We start from the raw sequence: 16,965 nt of genomic DNA on the forward strand, positions 1-16,965 counted from the left end.
AGTGGTTCGTCTCTGCTCTTCATCACGGGGTTGCCCAATGAATTTCGTACCTCTTCAGAAGTCCTTAATATCCAGTGGAGTTCAACTAAACAAGGTCAGGTTTGCTCAATTAAACTCTCGTTCGATAAACAATAAAGAAGCTTTTATCAGCGAGTTAATTGCGGACAATGATTTGGATTTTCTGTGTATCTTTGAAACCTGGCATCAGACCAATTACCATTTTAACCTAAATATGTGTGCTCTGCCAATGTACACATATTTAGAGCATTCGCACTCCACCGGCAGAGGTGGTGGCTTAGCAGTCATCTACCACTCTGATATGACTGTAATTGAAGAAACATTGTCTCGTTTTACAACCTCTGGATGTCTGGTGTTCAAATTGACAGGCAATTCACCGGTTCTCATTTTAAACATCTATCGTCCTCCAAAACATGCTTTGGAATTCTTTTCAGAATTACGGCTCTTTTCGCACTCTGCCCAGCTCTTCTTTTAACTGGTGGCTTAAATTTTCATGTAGAGAATGCTGACTGCACTCAAGCTTTATGTTTATTAGATATACTTTTAATTTTGTTCAGCACGTCAACTCTTCAACACATAAGTGTCGTCACATATTAGACTTGGTATGGACTTCTGGAGTAAATATCCAACAGCTCAAAGCTATTACGGTGCCATTTAGTGACCATAAACTTGTTACGTTTGATCTGTACACACCACCATCTCAGACCAATGTCAAACGTACCCTTGTTCTTAGGAAACTTGGTGATATCAACCCCGGAATGCCTCACTTACTGCTGCTGCTACGCTAATCCTTAAAAAACCTGTGACTCCACTGATTTATCAAACTTTCAACCAATTTCAAATTTACCCTTTTTAGCCAAAGTTCTTGAGCGTGTGGTTGCGAGTCAAAACCACCTCAGGGTAAATACCTTACTTGATGCATTTCAATCGGGCTTTACATCGGGTCACAGCGTGAAAACAGCTTTAGTTAAGGTCACTAATGACCTTCTTATGATTGCTGATTTGGGGGCTTGTGGTATTCTGGTGCTCTTAGATCTAACTGCAGCATTTGACACCATCTCTCACAGCATACGTTTGGACCAGCTTCAAAACTGGGTTGGCTTAGCCGGGACAGCAATAAGCTGGTTTATATACTACCTCACTTAACGCTCAGAGTTCATTTATTTGGGGGGGCCACAGACTGTCCCTCTGTGTCATGGTGTCCACCAGGGTTTGGTACCTCTCAGACAAATTCTTCAAAAATATGGTATTAATTATTATTGCTATGCCGACGATACACAGATTTATATTAGTACATCTAATCTATCTGCCTTATATCAACACAATGTCTGCTTGTTAGAGAATAAAGCCTGGATGCAACAAAACTGAAGGATTTGATTATTATGTGTGTGTATTCTACTGTTTTTACAGACTGTTTTTCTTGTTCTCTCTACTGTGTCTTTACACTGCAGAAATGTGTATGGGTATGCATATTCTGTTCATCTTATCTCGGTGTGGCTGGAACATTCCGTTCCTCTCTTGGGTGCGCAGACCGTCTATGTCCGACTTGCTCACAGATGCGCGCATACCTACACGCACACATTCTCACGTATCCTGGTTGCTGTAAGCTGTCTCTGTATCGCTGTTTCCCTCCTTCTATGATAATATTCTTTTGTGTTAGGGCTCAGCTGCAGGCGGACCCTCAATGTGTATATAAGATTGCTCTTCCCTCCTTTGTGTCAGAATAAAATCATACTGAACCACTCAGCTGATTTTCTTCTCATCTTTCCAAGCTTGGACGGTCTTGATGCAGACACTCACTGGTGATACAAAAAACTAGAGTGAAGGGACCTGAGAAAAAACAGATTTTCCTAAAGTCTTGGGGGATCGTCCGGGATATATCTGGTCAGGTAAGATAATTTTATTCACACTGCCTGATTAGATATATCCTGTTTTATCTGTAGAATTTTGTAGATTTAGAGGTTATCCCACACAGGGATTGTGTGGATGTGTTATCCTACACCACAACGGTGTAGATGATGGGTTATCCTGCATAATTGTGTTCTTGTACCCGATTAAATTTGGGTTGCACAGTGTGTGGAAGATCACACGGCAGCTGAAAACCGTATGATAAAGCACTTATAAATATAGACTAATAAAAAACTAGACAAAACAAATTATCACCAGTGAGTCTTCTCATCATGGGCCAAACATTCCCAAAGCCTGAGCCCAGTGAGACTCATGTGAATTGGATGAACAGATGTGGGTGGGGATTTTACACTGAACCATACATCTCAAATTTTGCAGGATGGACTGAGGGTCAATCCCAGTGGTGGAATTTCCCCCGAGAAGGGACATTCGACCCTAGTTATTTAAAATCTGCCTACAACCTGACTTATGGTGGTATGGGAGACCCTGAATGGGATATGAAATATATGACGGAGGCCTATGGCACATGGTATAAGATGAGTTCAATTTGGAATGATAAAAATAATATCTATGTTCCTAAAGCCATGTTAAAAACAGTTCCTAAGCCCCCGACAGGTAAAGATAGGGAGAGAGAGGGTGTGAAACGCGGCTTTAACAGCTTTCCACCCCCCTATGCGACCGCTACTGCCCCTGCTGAACTGGGCCCCAGCAAGGCATCGGCTGAAAAGCAGATATGTGCACCCTCAGCGCCAGTGAGCCCAGTCGCTCCAGTTGCGGGGAGTTATCCCTCATTAAAACAATGGCAGAGGGACAATGTGTGTGAAGACGATATTTGTAGAACGCAGGTCCAGACGAAGGGTCCGTAATTGACCCACCAAAGAATGTAGCTGCTGTTTCGGTGGCCAAAGCCAAAGGCATTGACATTGTACCTCCCTCACCCAGCGCGCTGAAAGATTTGATTTCTCTGCTTCCTGGTATTGACAAACCCATGGATTTTGTTGATATGTTAATCAGGAGTTCACGCCATTGCCAGTTGATAGGGGCGGACTACAGATTTGTATTGCAAACTAAGATGGGCAAAGATGATGATGACGCTGATATATCTGCCAAAATTCCCGCATTAAACCATGAGAATGATAAAGTCAGTCATAAAAAAGAAACAAAAGTAGAGGGCGAGGGTGGGGCTGTCATCAGGAGCAGAGTGCACGCTTCACTGCCCTGGAGGGACGAGCAGGACAGACTACTCGCTGACTTTCACCAACATCCTCTATTAACAAACTTCAATTAGTACAAAATGCAGCTGCCAGAGTTCTTACCAGGTCTAGAAAATTTGATCACATCACCCCAATTTTATCCTCCTTACACTGGCTGCCTGTTAAGTTTCGTATTGAATTTAAAATATTGCTTCTTACCTACAAAGCTTTAAATAATCTAGCTCCTGTTTATCTAACCAAACTTCTGTCTCGCTACAATCCAACCCGCTCTTTAAGATCTCAAAACTCAGGGCTTCTGATAGTACCCAGAATAGCTAAGTCGAGTAAAGGAGGTCGAGCCTTCTCATTTATAGCTCCTAAACTCTGGAATAGCCTTCCTGATAACGTCAGAGGCTCAGACACACTCTCCCAATTCAAAACTCGATTAAAGATCTATCTGTTTAGTAAAGCATACACTCAGTGCACCACTTAGCGGGCTTCCACACAGGTTCTGCATCTTGTTTATATACACTATGAACAGCAGCTACGCTAATTATTCTCTTTATTCTCCATTTCCACCTGGGGATACTCTTCCCGAGGCCCTCAGACTATGCAGAGTCACTGATTCGATCCAAGACCAATAATGAGATGATCCCAAGGTTTCCATATCCTAGACCAGGCCGTATCCTGAGCAGCTACTGTGGTGGTCAAGGAGGAGTGGAGAACATGAGACTGATTCCTGTGACGCTCCAGAGACAGACGAGTCTACGCTGAGGCCAGCTTCCAGCCTCCGCCGCTGAGACTGCAGCTCTGCACAAGACGTTTGACCAGCGGAGAAATTAAAATGGTCGTGCCCAACTGAGTCTGGTTTCTCTCAAGGTTTTTTTTCTTCACTTTCGCCAATTAGTGAAGTTTTCTTTCCTGTCGCCACTAGCTTGCATGGTTCGGGATCTGTAGAGCTGCGCATCGTTGGATTTGCTCTTCAGTGTTTGGACTCTCAGTGGTGATTTTAAACCACACTGAACTGAGCTAAACTGAAATGAACTGAACTTAAACACTACAAACTGAACTACACTGTTCCAATTTACTATGATCTTTTATGTGAAGCTGCTTTGACACAATCTACATTGTATAAGCGCTATACAAATAAAGGTGAATTGAATTGAATTGAACTTTCGTGCACAATTAACTAAATATTTTGTCAGGTGCAAGGAGTGGACGATGATCATGATTGCCTGGATGCTGTCATTCTCGACTGTTCCATTTGACCTGACCTCATGAGCACACCTATTCCTGGGGTTAGAAACCTCTATGTTGATGGCTCGTGCTCAAAACCAGGATGGTGTATACCTCACAGGTTATGCTGTCTGTGAACTGCCAGACAAAGTGATTGAAGCTGCAGCTGTGCCTTTTTCCTCAGCCCAAGCAGCTGAGCTCGTTGCCTTGACCAGAGCTTGTCACATTGCTGCTGATCAGGAGGTTAACATTTACACTGACAGTAGATACGCCTTTGGCGTTGCCCATGATTATGGACAAATTTGGTCTACCCGTGGGTTTGTGGCCGCAGACGGCAAACCCATATCTCACAGCTCATTGGTTATGGATCTCATACAGGCCTGCCGTTTGCCTAGATCACTAGCCATTATTAAAACAAAAGCCCATTCTACATTTGACACCCCTGAGGCCAAGCGAAATAACATGGCTGACACAGCAGCCAAAGCAGCTGCTTAATCTGGGAGGATGCCGAGTTGGCTGAATATCTCTCAGGTTTCCACTTCCTCATCTGTGCTGACTAGTGCTATGCTCCCACCTATTGACATTGTGGCCATTCAAGCTACAGCCTCAGTGGCAGAAAATACTTATTGGGAAGAGCTCGATGCTCGTCCTGATTTCTCAGGAATTTTGCTGGATGCCATTGGCCATGTGTGCATTCTTTCTGCTTGTGCATCTTTTCTTGTCCGCGAGTTTTACGGTGTTACACATCGCGGCCGAAGAGGGGTACTGGACACAATGATGTCTTTTCTGTGTATACTTAACTTATCACATCATGTTAACAGCACATTAGACAGATGTTTAGTTTGTGCTCAAAATCATGTGACTAAACCACAGGCTAAACACCAACAGCTGCAAATGCCAGAAGGCCCATTCCAGCAATGGCAATGTCTCCCCTGTGCGAAGGAAGATGCAAAAACTGTGATTTTATATTTGACAAAAGACATTATTCCCAGATTTGGTATACCATGTGGCATTGACTCTGACAAAGGCACTGCTTTCACAGCAAAGGTGATTCAAAACCTTGCTAAAGAATTAGGCATTACATGGCAATTGCACATACCATACCATGGACGGTCTTGAGGCAGACACTCACTGGTGATACAAAATACTAGAGTGAAGGGACCTGAGAAAAAACGGATTTCCCTACACTATCTCAAATTAAATAGCTCCAAGACTGAGATTTTACTCATTGGCACATCCTCTACTGTTAATAGATGTGGTAATATTAAAGGGTACCTAAGTTACCCCTTTTTCAGATTTATTATGAATCTTTTGTGTCTCCAGAATGTGTCTGTAAAGTTTTAGCTTAAAACACCCATCAGATTTTTTTTATACCTTTTATAAAATTCAATTTTATACATTTTTGCACTGGGTGGCAGTTTTGCTGTACCTATAAGGCTAGTCCTCCCCGCCCACCATTTCTACGTGCCTTTCGGCGTGCCTTAATCTCCTCCCTCGGCTGCATCAGACAACAAACAGACATAAAGGAAGCAGATCTCACGTAATGTTTGTGAGAAATACTACAGTAAGAACTTTACCAATGAGTATTCGATGCATTTGTTGTGTTAAGTTACAACGATGAGTCACACACAATGTCGTTACAAAGTTCACGCGCACACACACACACACAGATACACACACACATACGCAGCACAGATACGATACACACATACACAAAGACAGTGCGCGTTTAGCTTTGCACTCTTTTTGCACACAAATTAAAGGTTAATCTCCACTGCTGATTGGATATATGTTATGTTAATGTACAAAATAAACCTGATTTAATGTCCACAAACTGGGATTGTGGCGTCTTCTTTTATAATGTTCAGCTGTGCTGATGAAGTAAAGCTGAAGTAAATCGCTGTAATTTATTACACACATGCACTGTTTTAAAACATTTTAAACTTGTGAAACTCACTCTTCTTGCTCACATTTGATGATGATTGATGATCCTAGCAAACTGAACAGACCTTTTATTCCCGGTTGCTTTGCTCTCGTCTTCTCTTGTTGATATGATTATACACGTGACTACTAGGACATGTTACGCAGCTGTCAATGAATATAGGTGGGCGGGGGGACCGCACTCCTAGATCAAGCTGCGGTCGGTCTGAAAACTCCTCCAATTGGTCCACCGTTTTTATGTTGTTAAATTGAAAAAAAAGGGACTGGGTGTGTTTATATCACCCCAATATGACCACATATACACTATACCTACACATATATCTGTCCAAACAGCTTGAAAAGTAGGTGCCCTTAAAGTTAACAGTTGTTGGTTCTCTTCTAACTTCTATGCAGGTACATAAGCCTGAAACCTCATTTTAAACATAACAAAAAATGAATTTTATCACTTACGGATCATTGCCCGCATCCATCCTTTTCTATCAACACCATATGCTGAAAGGCTTGTCCATGCTTTTATTACCTCTCGTTTAGATTTTTGTAACTCTTTATTTGGGGGTCTGCCAGTCAATTCACTTAAGATTTTACAATATGTTCAAAACTTAGCCGCACATGTGTTAGCTCATACATCACCCCTGTACTTCAACAGTTACACTGGTTGCCTGTTAAGTCACACATCGATTTTAAAACCTTGATTTTAACTTATAAAGCAGTTCATGGTTCTGGTCCTGATTATATATGTGATCTGATATCTACAGCGTCTTCCTTAAGTTATTTACGTTCCGTTTCAGGGATCACCTTGTTTCAGCCTCGTTGCAAACTTAGCACCATGAAAGGTAGGGCATTCTCTTACCGTGCACCTAAATTGTGGAATGCTCTTCCCACAAACATTAGGAACGCCAGTTCCCTGGACTGTTTTAAGAAACTTCTTAAAACTCATATTTTAGTATTGCTTATAATTTATGAGGCTTTCTTTTTAATTTGTATTTTTGCATTTCATGTTTTATTGTGTTCTGTTGCTCTTGTTAGCGATTTGAGTCTGAAAAAAAGTGCACTATAAATCAAATTTGTTAATATTATTATGAATGCAACTTCAAAATCAAAAACAAACAAAAGATGCTTACGTATAGATGGGTCTGACATGATCACCATGACGTAAGTGTTGGATGTGAAAACATCAATAAATGCAGCAAAGTTTGAGTTTCGTACTTCCATGCTCTGGAAAGAGGCAGCCAGCTTACTGTGGGACAAAAAGGCAAGTAAAAATTATAATGTTGTTCACCACCTACAACTACTACATAAATGGAAATTACTTTACCTGCAGCTTAGTTTGAACTGCTTTATGATGTTACTGATCTTCTCGAAGCGATGAGCATCTCGTTGTTCCTTGCACTGATAATGAGAGATCACCTGACAATTTTTTTTTTTTTTTAAGTAAAACATGACGATTGAATGAACATGAACATTTAAAACATGAGGTTATGACCAACTATAAAGTGAATATCTGTATTCAATGTACAAGTAAAAATGTATGCAGATACATATTTCCATATGTAAAAGCACTAGGGTTTAATTTTGGTACAAACCAGGAATGTAGCTCTTTCAAAAAGTAAGACTTCATCTGCCTCAATTATCTGAGCAAAGTTGCGGAGGTTGCACTCAAGCTGCTGTACATTAGGAATGAGCTGATAGACAATACTGGACCATGCCTTTAGACAAACACAGACAATGCAAAACTTACTTTCTGAGTGTCTAAAATGCTGAGGAGGTACTGAGAAAAGTAACTGTTCTTACTTTATATAATGTCTCATCCCAAATAGATGTTCTAAAGCAGGTGCACGACAGCGGACGAGACAATCTTTTCAGATCCTCCTCGCGCTCTTTAAATATCTAAATAACCACATTGCAAACACATATACAAAAACATTAGTTTCCTGATATACATACACCTTAAGATGACATTGTGCCTGTATCTTACCAAATCTCTCTGATCCTCCTGAACCAGGTCCATCTTGTGTACCAGACAGAAGATCTTGGCATCAGGTGAATTCTGCAGTATGGCTTCCAGACAAGACTGGTAGTAATGCATATCTTTCTCTAACTCTCGGCTCTCCACATCAAACACATAGATCAACACCTCTACATTCCGAAAGATGTTGTCTCTCTGACTTGTGAAGTAGTTTTCCATGAAAGTATCCTGACTGGGCAATATATATATTTTTTTAAAGATGGAGCAGAAAAGGGGAAAAATACAACATCCCTTACATAATCCAACAAACCAAAAGTAGTAATCATGATACTTACCCACCACAGTCCCAGAGGTTAAGCACCAGATTTCCCAAAAATCGCACGTGAGAGTGCTCCACATCAACTGCAATGGAAAGTTAAGTTTAAAAGTAAAAAGTTAAAGTTAGTACACTAAACGTATAGCAGTATTACACGGTATTGCAAAGACAGGCATAGCACATAGCACTAGAAAAACATCAAAGTTTGTGGGATGGACACGTCCTTCGACTAAAAATCTAGATTTTTTTCATTTAAATAAAGGTCTTTAGATCACACTATCCAATTTTGTTGTTGATCAGATAAAATCCCTAGGAGGAGTTTGTTAAAATACAACACCTGGAAATGGCAAAAACTGCCATTGAGTCTGAAATCATTTATTTGAAACTTAAGACATTGCATTACTATATTGTACATGCAGCTATATTTTTCAGACATGTAATATGGAGGAAAAAAAATTGTGTTGCATAATTGAATATAATTATTCAATTATGCAACACAATTTTATTATCTCTGAAAAGTCTCTGGCATTACAGTCTGGAGACTTTACAGTCTGAAGTTTATAAATATAAAGTTTATATATTTATAAAAACTGTCATACTTGTGGCTCCTAGGCGGCGAGTGTCTCTGGCGATATAATTGGCAAATATGATTGATCGCATGCTGGTCTTTCCTGATCCACTTTTACCCATCAACAGAACCTGTGAAAAGAACCAAATGTCATTTATAAACCATATTCTTTAGGAAAGCAATAAAATCCATAAAATCATTGCAAATGACGCAGCTGGGTCATCGGCCATCCATCCATCTAGATCTAAATCTTGTGTGTATGTGTATGCGCTGTTTAATTAATAACAGCATAAATAGCTGCTTTAATTTTACGACTGCATGCATGAAAAATTTCCATTGATGGCCATGCAACAGTTCCATAATAAATAAGGAATGGTTTGAGGAACATGTTGGTGAATTTCTATTAATGACTTGGCCTCCAAATGTATCTGACATTAACCCAATTTTAAACTAGTGGTTTGATTGGATGGTTTGATTGTTCTCTGCAAGATACTAGGCCCATAATGCCATCTTCAATGGCTAGATTTACCAATGTTCATCATTTCAAATTAATAGAATCTGATCATAGATGCGTTTACATTTACTATAAACATTATCATCTGATTTAATTATCAGTTTATATGAGTGTTAAACACATTCTAATTAAAACATCTCTCTCAAAAACACATATACACCACTATTCTCCACTCAGGTGTGACATTGCTGTCCTGGGTATTACCTAATAAATATCTGATTACAAATTTCAAAGAAATTTTACTCTACTAAGCATTTATAACCAGAGTTTTCGAAGACATGGATATCAATTGATCATTCTGTTAATTATACCCAAAAACAGTAACTCATATTTTCTGGCATTGTCAATATACAAAAAGCTTATGGTGGAAGATAAATGGCAACATCTGTCTACAAGACAACAAACAACTTCTGTCTTTTTCTCTTCTTTTTTCCTTTTTCTCCTTGTGTTTTCAATTGTCTAAAAATTGGACTATATCATCTTTTTTTTTTTTTCACCCTTGATCAACTTGAAGAATATATCAGCACACACTACAACACACTCTGCTGCATTATGAACACACCAGATCACAACAAAAAAGATAAAGGAAATCCCACTCCAATTTCCAAGAGACCACTTCTTGAATCACTTTCAAGTTTGAATACAACATTATCCTCACCATCATGTTGTATTCAGGTAAGGGATACATTGTGCTCAATTGAAAATAAACTTTCCGGGCTCGACACAAGAATTGCACTCATTGAAGTTATTCTCAAGGAATTCCAAGAACTACATAACAGCTTAGAATTCAGTCATGAAAAGATAGAAACACTCACTAAAGACAATAACTTTTTAAAGGACTCAGTTCACGCACTTTACTTTCAGCTTTCATAGTCACAGAAGACAAATTAATGAAAGAAAACATTTTGGACTTACAAGCATGTAGTATGAGAGACAATCTAGTTTTAACAGGCATCCTTGATCAAACTCCAGATGACCTTGAAAAATCAACCAAGACTTCATGACAAAAACAAACTCAAACAGCTGAAACCATACAGAGCATCACTTTTCACTGTGTCCACCGCATCCGTCCTCAACACAACAACAACTGATTGAGACCGCTCCTTGCCAAATTTGAAAAATACAAGCACAAAGAACTGGTTCAAAAACAAGGCAGGCAACTTAGGTACAGTTTACCGTCTGAACGAACAATACCCAAAGGTAATTCTCGAACGCCGAAAACAACTCTAATCCAAAAACAACTCTTTCCAATCCGAAAACAGAAAATATATCAAGCACATAAAAGCAATCATAAAAGTGGACAAATTATACATAAATGGACAACTACTGTATATTGTGGACATTATGGACATTATGCCCTGGCTTTTCTAAAGACATCCCTCCCATGACGATACTACAATCCAGACCCCTCTCTATCCATCTCCCTTATATCACAAGTTATGTTTTTCTTATTGCATCTAGTTCTCATCCCCATCCCACTTTAAACTTCATGTAGGTATTTAAAGTCTTTTATTTGGTCATTGTTTTATTGCGTACATTTTGTCAATTACATCTCTAAATTGTATGTCTATCAGTAACATTAAATTATCATACACGCACATACAGACAGGTACACTACCATGCCGTTTCAAATACATATACTCACATTTATATATACAGCATGCAGTACTAACAGGCCTACATATTAATATATTTGGCTATTATTTACTTATTTATTTTGTATTTTTCTGAAATATGTCAACAAGCAATTTTTTATCCTGGAACCTCTGTGGACTCTGCTCCTTGTAATTTAACCCTATAGCCAGCGCCCCAACAAGGATGATGGGGGGCGCTGTTTTTCCACATGTCAACGTTTATGAATAGATACCATCAAAATGAGCATGGGTAATCTTGACAAATTGTACATCAGTTTAAAGCTACAACCCTCAAGCAGCCATTGCAGTAAGTTGTTTTTCAATGGGAAGCTTATAAAGAATGTATTTGCAAAATTGTGTGTAAGTTGTACAGAAAACTTAGATATGGAGTACATATCATTGTAATAACAACACACACATGCATTCATTGCTGTGCATCACAGTTTATTCTGAAAGGCAAGAGTCCACAGAAAAACATCCCATCAAGCACATTTAGTCCACAGACACAATAGTGTTGAGTTATGGATGGTTATTCATTTGTTTATGTCACCATTTCTGCCGGAGACCTGTTTTACCATTGCTTGACCATGCTTTACCATGTTACTTACACGCGAAAACGCGTTTTTGTAGAAAAAGGCAAGTCGATGTCATAGCTTACAATGTTACAGAAAAAATGAGACCACAAACGCAATAAAAAGTCAAAGTTATAGTTACTAAAATCTAAACAAAGGTGTTTTGACCTTCTGCATAGGTCAGAATTTAGCCAATGGCTGCATGATTCATGCAATATATGAACATCTACTTAGACAACAACACTTCATTTGCATGCTTTGTTTACGTTTGACCCGTAAGCAGAAGAAATTCATCAAAATCAAGTTTGACTTTTCATTTTTAACAAATATCGGACTTCACTTAAGACGGAATTGTTCCAGTTCCAACAACTTGAAGTTGAGGTCACATATTCTCAAAAACTTGGTGACTGCAACCCTGATTGAAGTTGAATTTACCTGAAATCTGACTGAAACAAAGCTGAAGAAAGATCAGACTTCTCTCCAAACTAAATCTTTTCAGTTCAACCAGGATTTGGTGAATTTTCACTCTATAAAAAGAACCGCATAAACCAGTACATCTAGTTACCCTCCGCTTCTTCAGAGAAGAGTTAACAAACAGCAGTGGGTTTAGTTAGCCAAGTTATGCTCTAAATTTTATTTTAGAGATAAATAAGTAATCCTCTGCATTGCCATGGAAATTTAGCCTTTTTTGTGCTAAAACTTGTATCCTCTGCATTGCCAGGGAAGTTTAGCATTTTAGTGCTAAAATCTGTATCCTCTCATTTCAAACATGGAAGATTAACCTCACGTGTTAATATTTGTTACCTTTTTGTTTTGTTTAGCATGAAGTGCTAGTAGTTTGTGTTTATCCTCTGCATTGCCAGGGACGTTTTGCCTTTCGTGATAAAATCTGTATCCTCAGTTTTCAAACAGGGAAGATTAACCTTACGTGTTAATATTTGTTATCTTTTTGTTTTGTTTAGCATGAAGTGCTAGTAGTTTGTGTTTGTCCTCTGCATTGCCAGGGAAGGTTAACTTCGTTAACATACAGTCTGTTGATCAGAAAAGTTTAGTGTTTTGTTTGTGTGGTAACCCAGAAAGACCTAGACTGATCCCCAAAAATGAACAAAGTGGTCCTTTGTGGTCAGATAAGGAATTTAAATCATTGTTAGGAGTACAGATGGACCTAATAGTCACTGAGAAAGTTAGACAAGAGCTAACTCAGAAATATGAGATCCATCCAGACAAGACTTGGTCTGTAGATGAATGTAAAAAGTACTAGGTGTCAGTATCCGTAAAAACAATGTAAAAGGCATTATCTTTTGTCACCGATAATTTGCCTTATCCTTAGTCACACAACAAGCTAAGCGCAACTCAGAGCTAGAGGAGCAGAACCAACAGCTCCATGCTAGAGTAGCATCTTTGACAAAAAACTGAACCGCAATAAAGCTTCAGATAAGGCTGATGTTGAATAAATCAGTGAGTCTGATAATATTTATCCAGACTTACAAACTTTCTTTGAAACAGATGTACCTGTATAGTCAGTGAATGTCTGTGGTGCTAGGAGTAGACCACAGAAAATTGAGGAAATTGAAAGTGTTTCTCCCAATGCTTCCGTTATCAGAGTTCAAACTGTTACCAAAGCCCTAGGACCTAAAGACATTGAAAGACTGTCTCGGAGTTTACCTTCAGCCCGCACACATTTTTTCTGAGTTTAGGTGAGCACTAATCAGCAAAATGCATCTTTATGACATGTCGTTGACAGAAATTACACAACTAATGTCTCAAATTCTAACAGAATCTGAATTCAACAGTTTTGAATCTGCTGTTTCCGATCTGCAACATGCCAGTAAAATGATTTGAGAGAGGGTGTTTTAAAAACTCTAAAAAAAATATTATAGGACTCAAAATAGATTGGTCTAGAGTGACTAACTGCTCAAAAGAAAAATGAATCTGTGAGTGAATTTACTGAGAGGTTTTGTCAGGCAGGCATAGCTTACAGTGGAATTGTTGACAACCCTGAAAATGTGTTAGATGACAAGGGACTCCTAGTAAGCATCTGGTCCGATGGTCTTGCAACAGAGTACAGGAAAGCATTGACATTTCAAGATCTTACTTGGTATGACATTACCATCAGAAGTAATCTAGTCAAGTTAGTTGCATGGGACAAAGATGCTGATGTTAAAGCAAAAGTGAGAATAGCAGCAACTACATTTAGTACAAGAAACCAATACACTGGGTCGCCTAAAAGAGAAGGCAAATGCAACTAATGTGAGAAATTAAGACATTGGGAGAAAAAGTGTAGGAAGAAGTTGCAGGATAGTAAAAGACATGCTGTGCATAATTCTGCTCCTTCTCAGCCTGCCTACAACCCTGAAGTAGTTCCGCCATTGTCTACGACAGCTTTAGGCGGCTTGCTCAGGCTTTTCTAAGAGCACAACAAGAACAGGAAAAAAAAACTGATTGTTAGGGCTGTGAGTAGCTACCTTTACCCTGTAATCCATCACAATGACAAAATAATTTTTGTGAAAGGTAGCATACAAGATAAAGATATTGATCTTTTGCTTGATACAGGTGCATAAATTACAGTAATTCCTATGAATTAGGCTAAAGATTTTAACATTCCATACAACAAAACTAAACTTTCCTTAACAGGTGTAATGGGTGAAGATTCTGTTTTGTTTAAAACCTCACTCATAGAGGTAAAATTTGGCCCAAAACTATGACATCAAAATTGCTATGTGCTCCATTAAATACATGTACAATTATAGGCATGGATATACTAAGACAATTACATCTAACTCTAGACATGTCCTCAGAAACCACTAGCATAAAAATTTCCTCTGTACAAGCTTTTACTGAAAATGCGGTCACTCCTGAGTATGCTTTCTTACAGAATCATCCAATTAGGGCTGAAGATAAAGATGATTGTGGGTTTCTGACAGGTGTAGAACCAGTTAAATTGACAGGAACTCCACCTCCAGTTACCAAACAATATCCAATCATTAAGGAAGCTATACAGGGAGTGAAACCTATTATAGAAAAAATACTAAAGCAAGGAGTGCTAATTAAAACCAACAGTACCTGTAACTCACCCATTTGGCCTATAAAGAAAGCTAATGGAACATGGAGACTCACCATAGAATACAGAGCAGCCAATAAACAGAATGATAAAATCACCCCATTAGTAGCAGATCCATCTACAATTTGTAATGGTCTACCGCTAGATTGTAAAATTTTCACAGTAATTGATATGTCTTAAGGATTCTTTTCTGTACCCTTGCACTCTGACAGCCAGACATGGTTAGCTTTCACAGTTGACTCAGTGTTTCCCCTACCATTATATTAGGGGGCGCCCCACCCCCAACGACTTTCCCTGCCCCCCTTGAAGTCAAGTTAATTGTATTTTAGATATAGCGTCAAATCACAACTTCTCTTAATAAACAAGCTACATAGCAGTTTGTAATATCTTATTTACACAACAACATGTGATTTCTGTCTCTACATGGTCACACGATTACAAATTTATGCTCTCTGAATCGCACATGGTGGAGTTCTACACAGCCACTCTCTGTTGTATGGGAATGAGAGTGCGTGCCACATCTGACAGGACCGAAGATGCACGTGCGCTCCCGTATATTATGCATAGCCTACAGCAGTCAAAACAAAGGTAAATTATGTGTGGGAGCATAATTCGCATGCATCACAGCAGCTAAAACATGTACAAATGCGATGGGACCTCTATTTAGTTTATTGGCGCGACCTGCGCAAGTTATGCTCTCTGTTACGCATTAGCCCCATCTAGCGTCTCATCCAACCTGACCTCTCCCAAGCGCTCCGCAAGTCTCTCACAAATTTATACCTGCCCCCTGATCCCCCAAAATGAGTTCAAATACTAAGAAATCATGGCGACTAGAGTAAATGAGCAAGACAACAGATCGCGAGAGGCACAGTGATGTTCTAAGCATTACATTTCTTCGGTTAAATGAATAGAGCTGTAAAGATATCGCGAGTGCAAATCCCTCTATCTCTGAGTGATATGCCGTCAATAGTTGGAGACCAGCAAAATATTTGAATGGCCCTGCATGTAATTAGGCCTTTTTAAGTCAGTAAGTCAGTAAATGCCTTAGGAACAAGTATACTTAAGTAAAGGTCAAGTATAAAAGTATACTTTATTTAATTAGCAATTAAGCCCAAGATACACTGCAGTGACAAAAGCTGCACACTTTGTAGATAAAAAGATCTAAAAATTAATGTTAATTTTTAGCTTGAACAGTTGTACAGTTCAAATAATTGTTCAGTTTATTACTGCTGTCTCTGAGTGATCTGCTGTCAATAGTTGGAGACCAGAAAAATATTTGAATGGTCCTGCATGTATATAGGCCTTTTTTCATATATAACAACTGAAAGTTCTGTTTTGGCAATACAGCAAATTCACTTAAAAGCTGGCTGGAATTATTAGATAAATAAAACCTTATATTTTAACAAGAATATTTATTAATATAAATTGTAATACACTCATTGCTTTAAACAGTTATATAGGCCTGTTTCCTTTTTGGAAAGTATTAGATTTATAGGTGTGCATTTTAATTCTTATGCATCAAACATACGCTCCAAACTTGTTCTTGATTGAGACATGTTGAATTCTTCTTTCATCATTTCCAGTGTTTCCAAATTGCATTGTAATTTTTCATAACAATTTTTTATATCTGTGTTATATTACTTTCTGTGCCAGTTCAATCCACTTTGGCGGCCCCTGATAAATAAGGTACTAAGCCAAAGTAAAATGAATGGATGAATTATTTTCTGTACAGTTACGTCTGGCCTGCTCATAGGACTGCTCGATTTAGGAAAAAATCATAATAACGATTATTTTGGTCATAATTGTAATCATGATTATTCAAAAACGATTATCAGTTGAAGTCAAAACTATTCGCACTCCTGTGAATTATTTTTTTAAATAAATATTTCTCAAATGATGTTTAACAGAGCATGGATTTTTACCAGTATGTCCCCTAATATTTTTCCTTCTGAAAGCCTTATTTGTTTTATTTTGGCTAGAATAAAAGCAGGTTTAAATATTTTGAAACCTATTTTAAGGTCATTATTACTAGCCCCCT

The 16,965-nt window shown here is 38.6% G+C and overlaps 1 protein-coding gene across 1 annotated transcript in view; it reads right to left on the minus strand.

Annotated features, from left to right (window-relative positions):
• rraga (Ras-related GTP binding A) overlaps positions 1–16,965 on the minus strand; it is an 84,625-nt gene that overhangs the window by 13,021 nt on the left and 54,639 nt on the right. The window contains 7 exon segments of the mRNA XM_056472092.1: positions 7,418–7,533; positions 7,612–7,703; positions 7,880–8,002; positions 8,088–8,183; positions 8,272–8,494; positions 8,598–8,664; positions 9,178–9,277. Of these exon segments, the coding sequence (XP_056328067.1) occupies positions 7,418–7,533; positions 7,612–7,703; positions 7,880–8,002; positions 8,088–8,183; positions 8,272–8,494; positions 8,598–8,664; positions 9,178–9,277 (817 nt within the window).

Source organism: Danio aesculapii, chromosome 14 (genome assembly GCF_903798145.1).
Source record: "Danio aesculapii chromosome 14, fDanAes4.1, whole genome shotgun sequence".
Classification (NCBI taxonomy): Eukaryota; Metazoa; Chordata; class Actinopteri; order Cypriniformes; family Danionidae; genus Danio; species Danio aesculapii.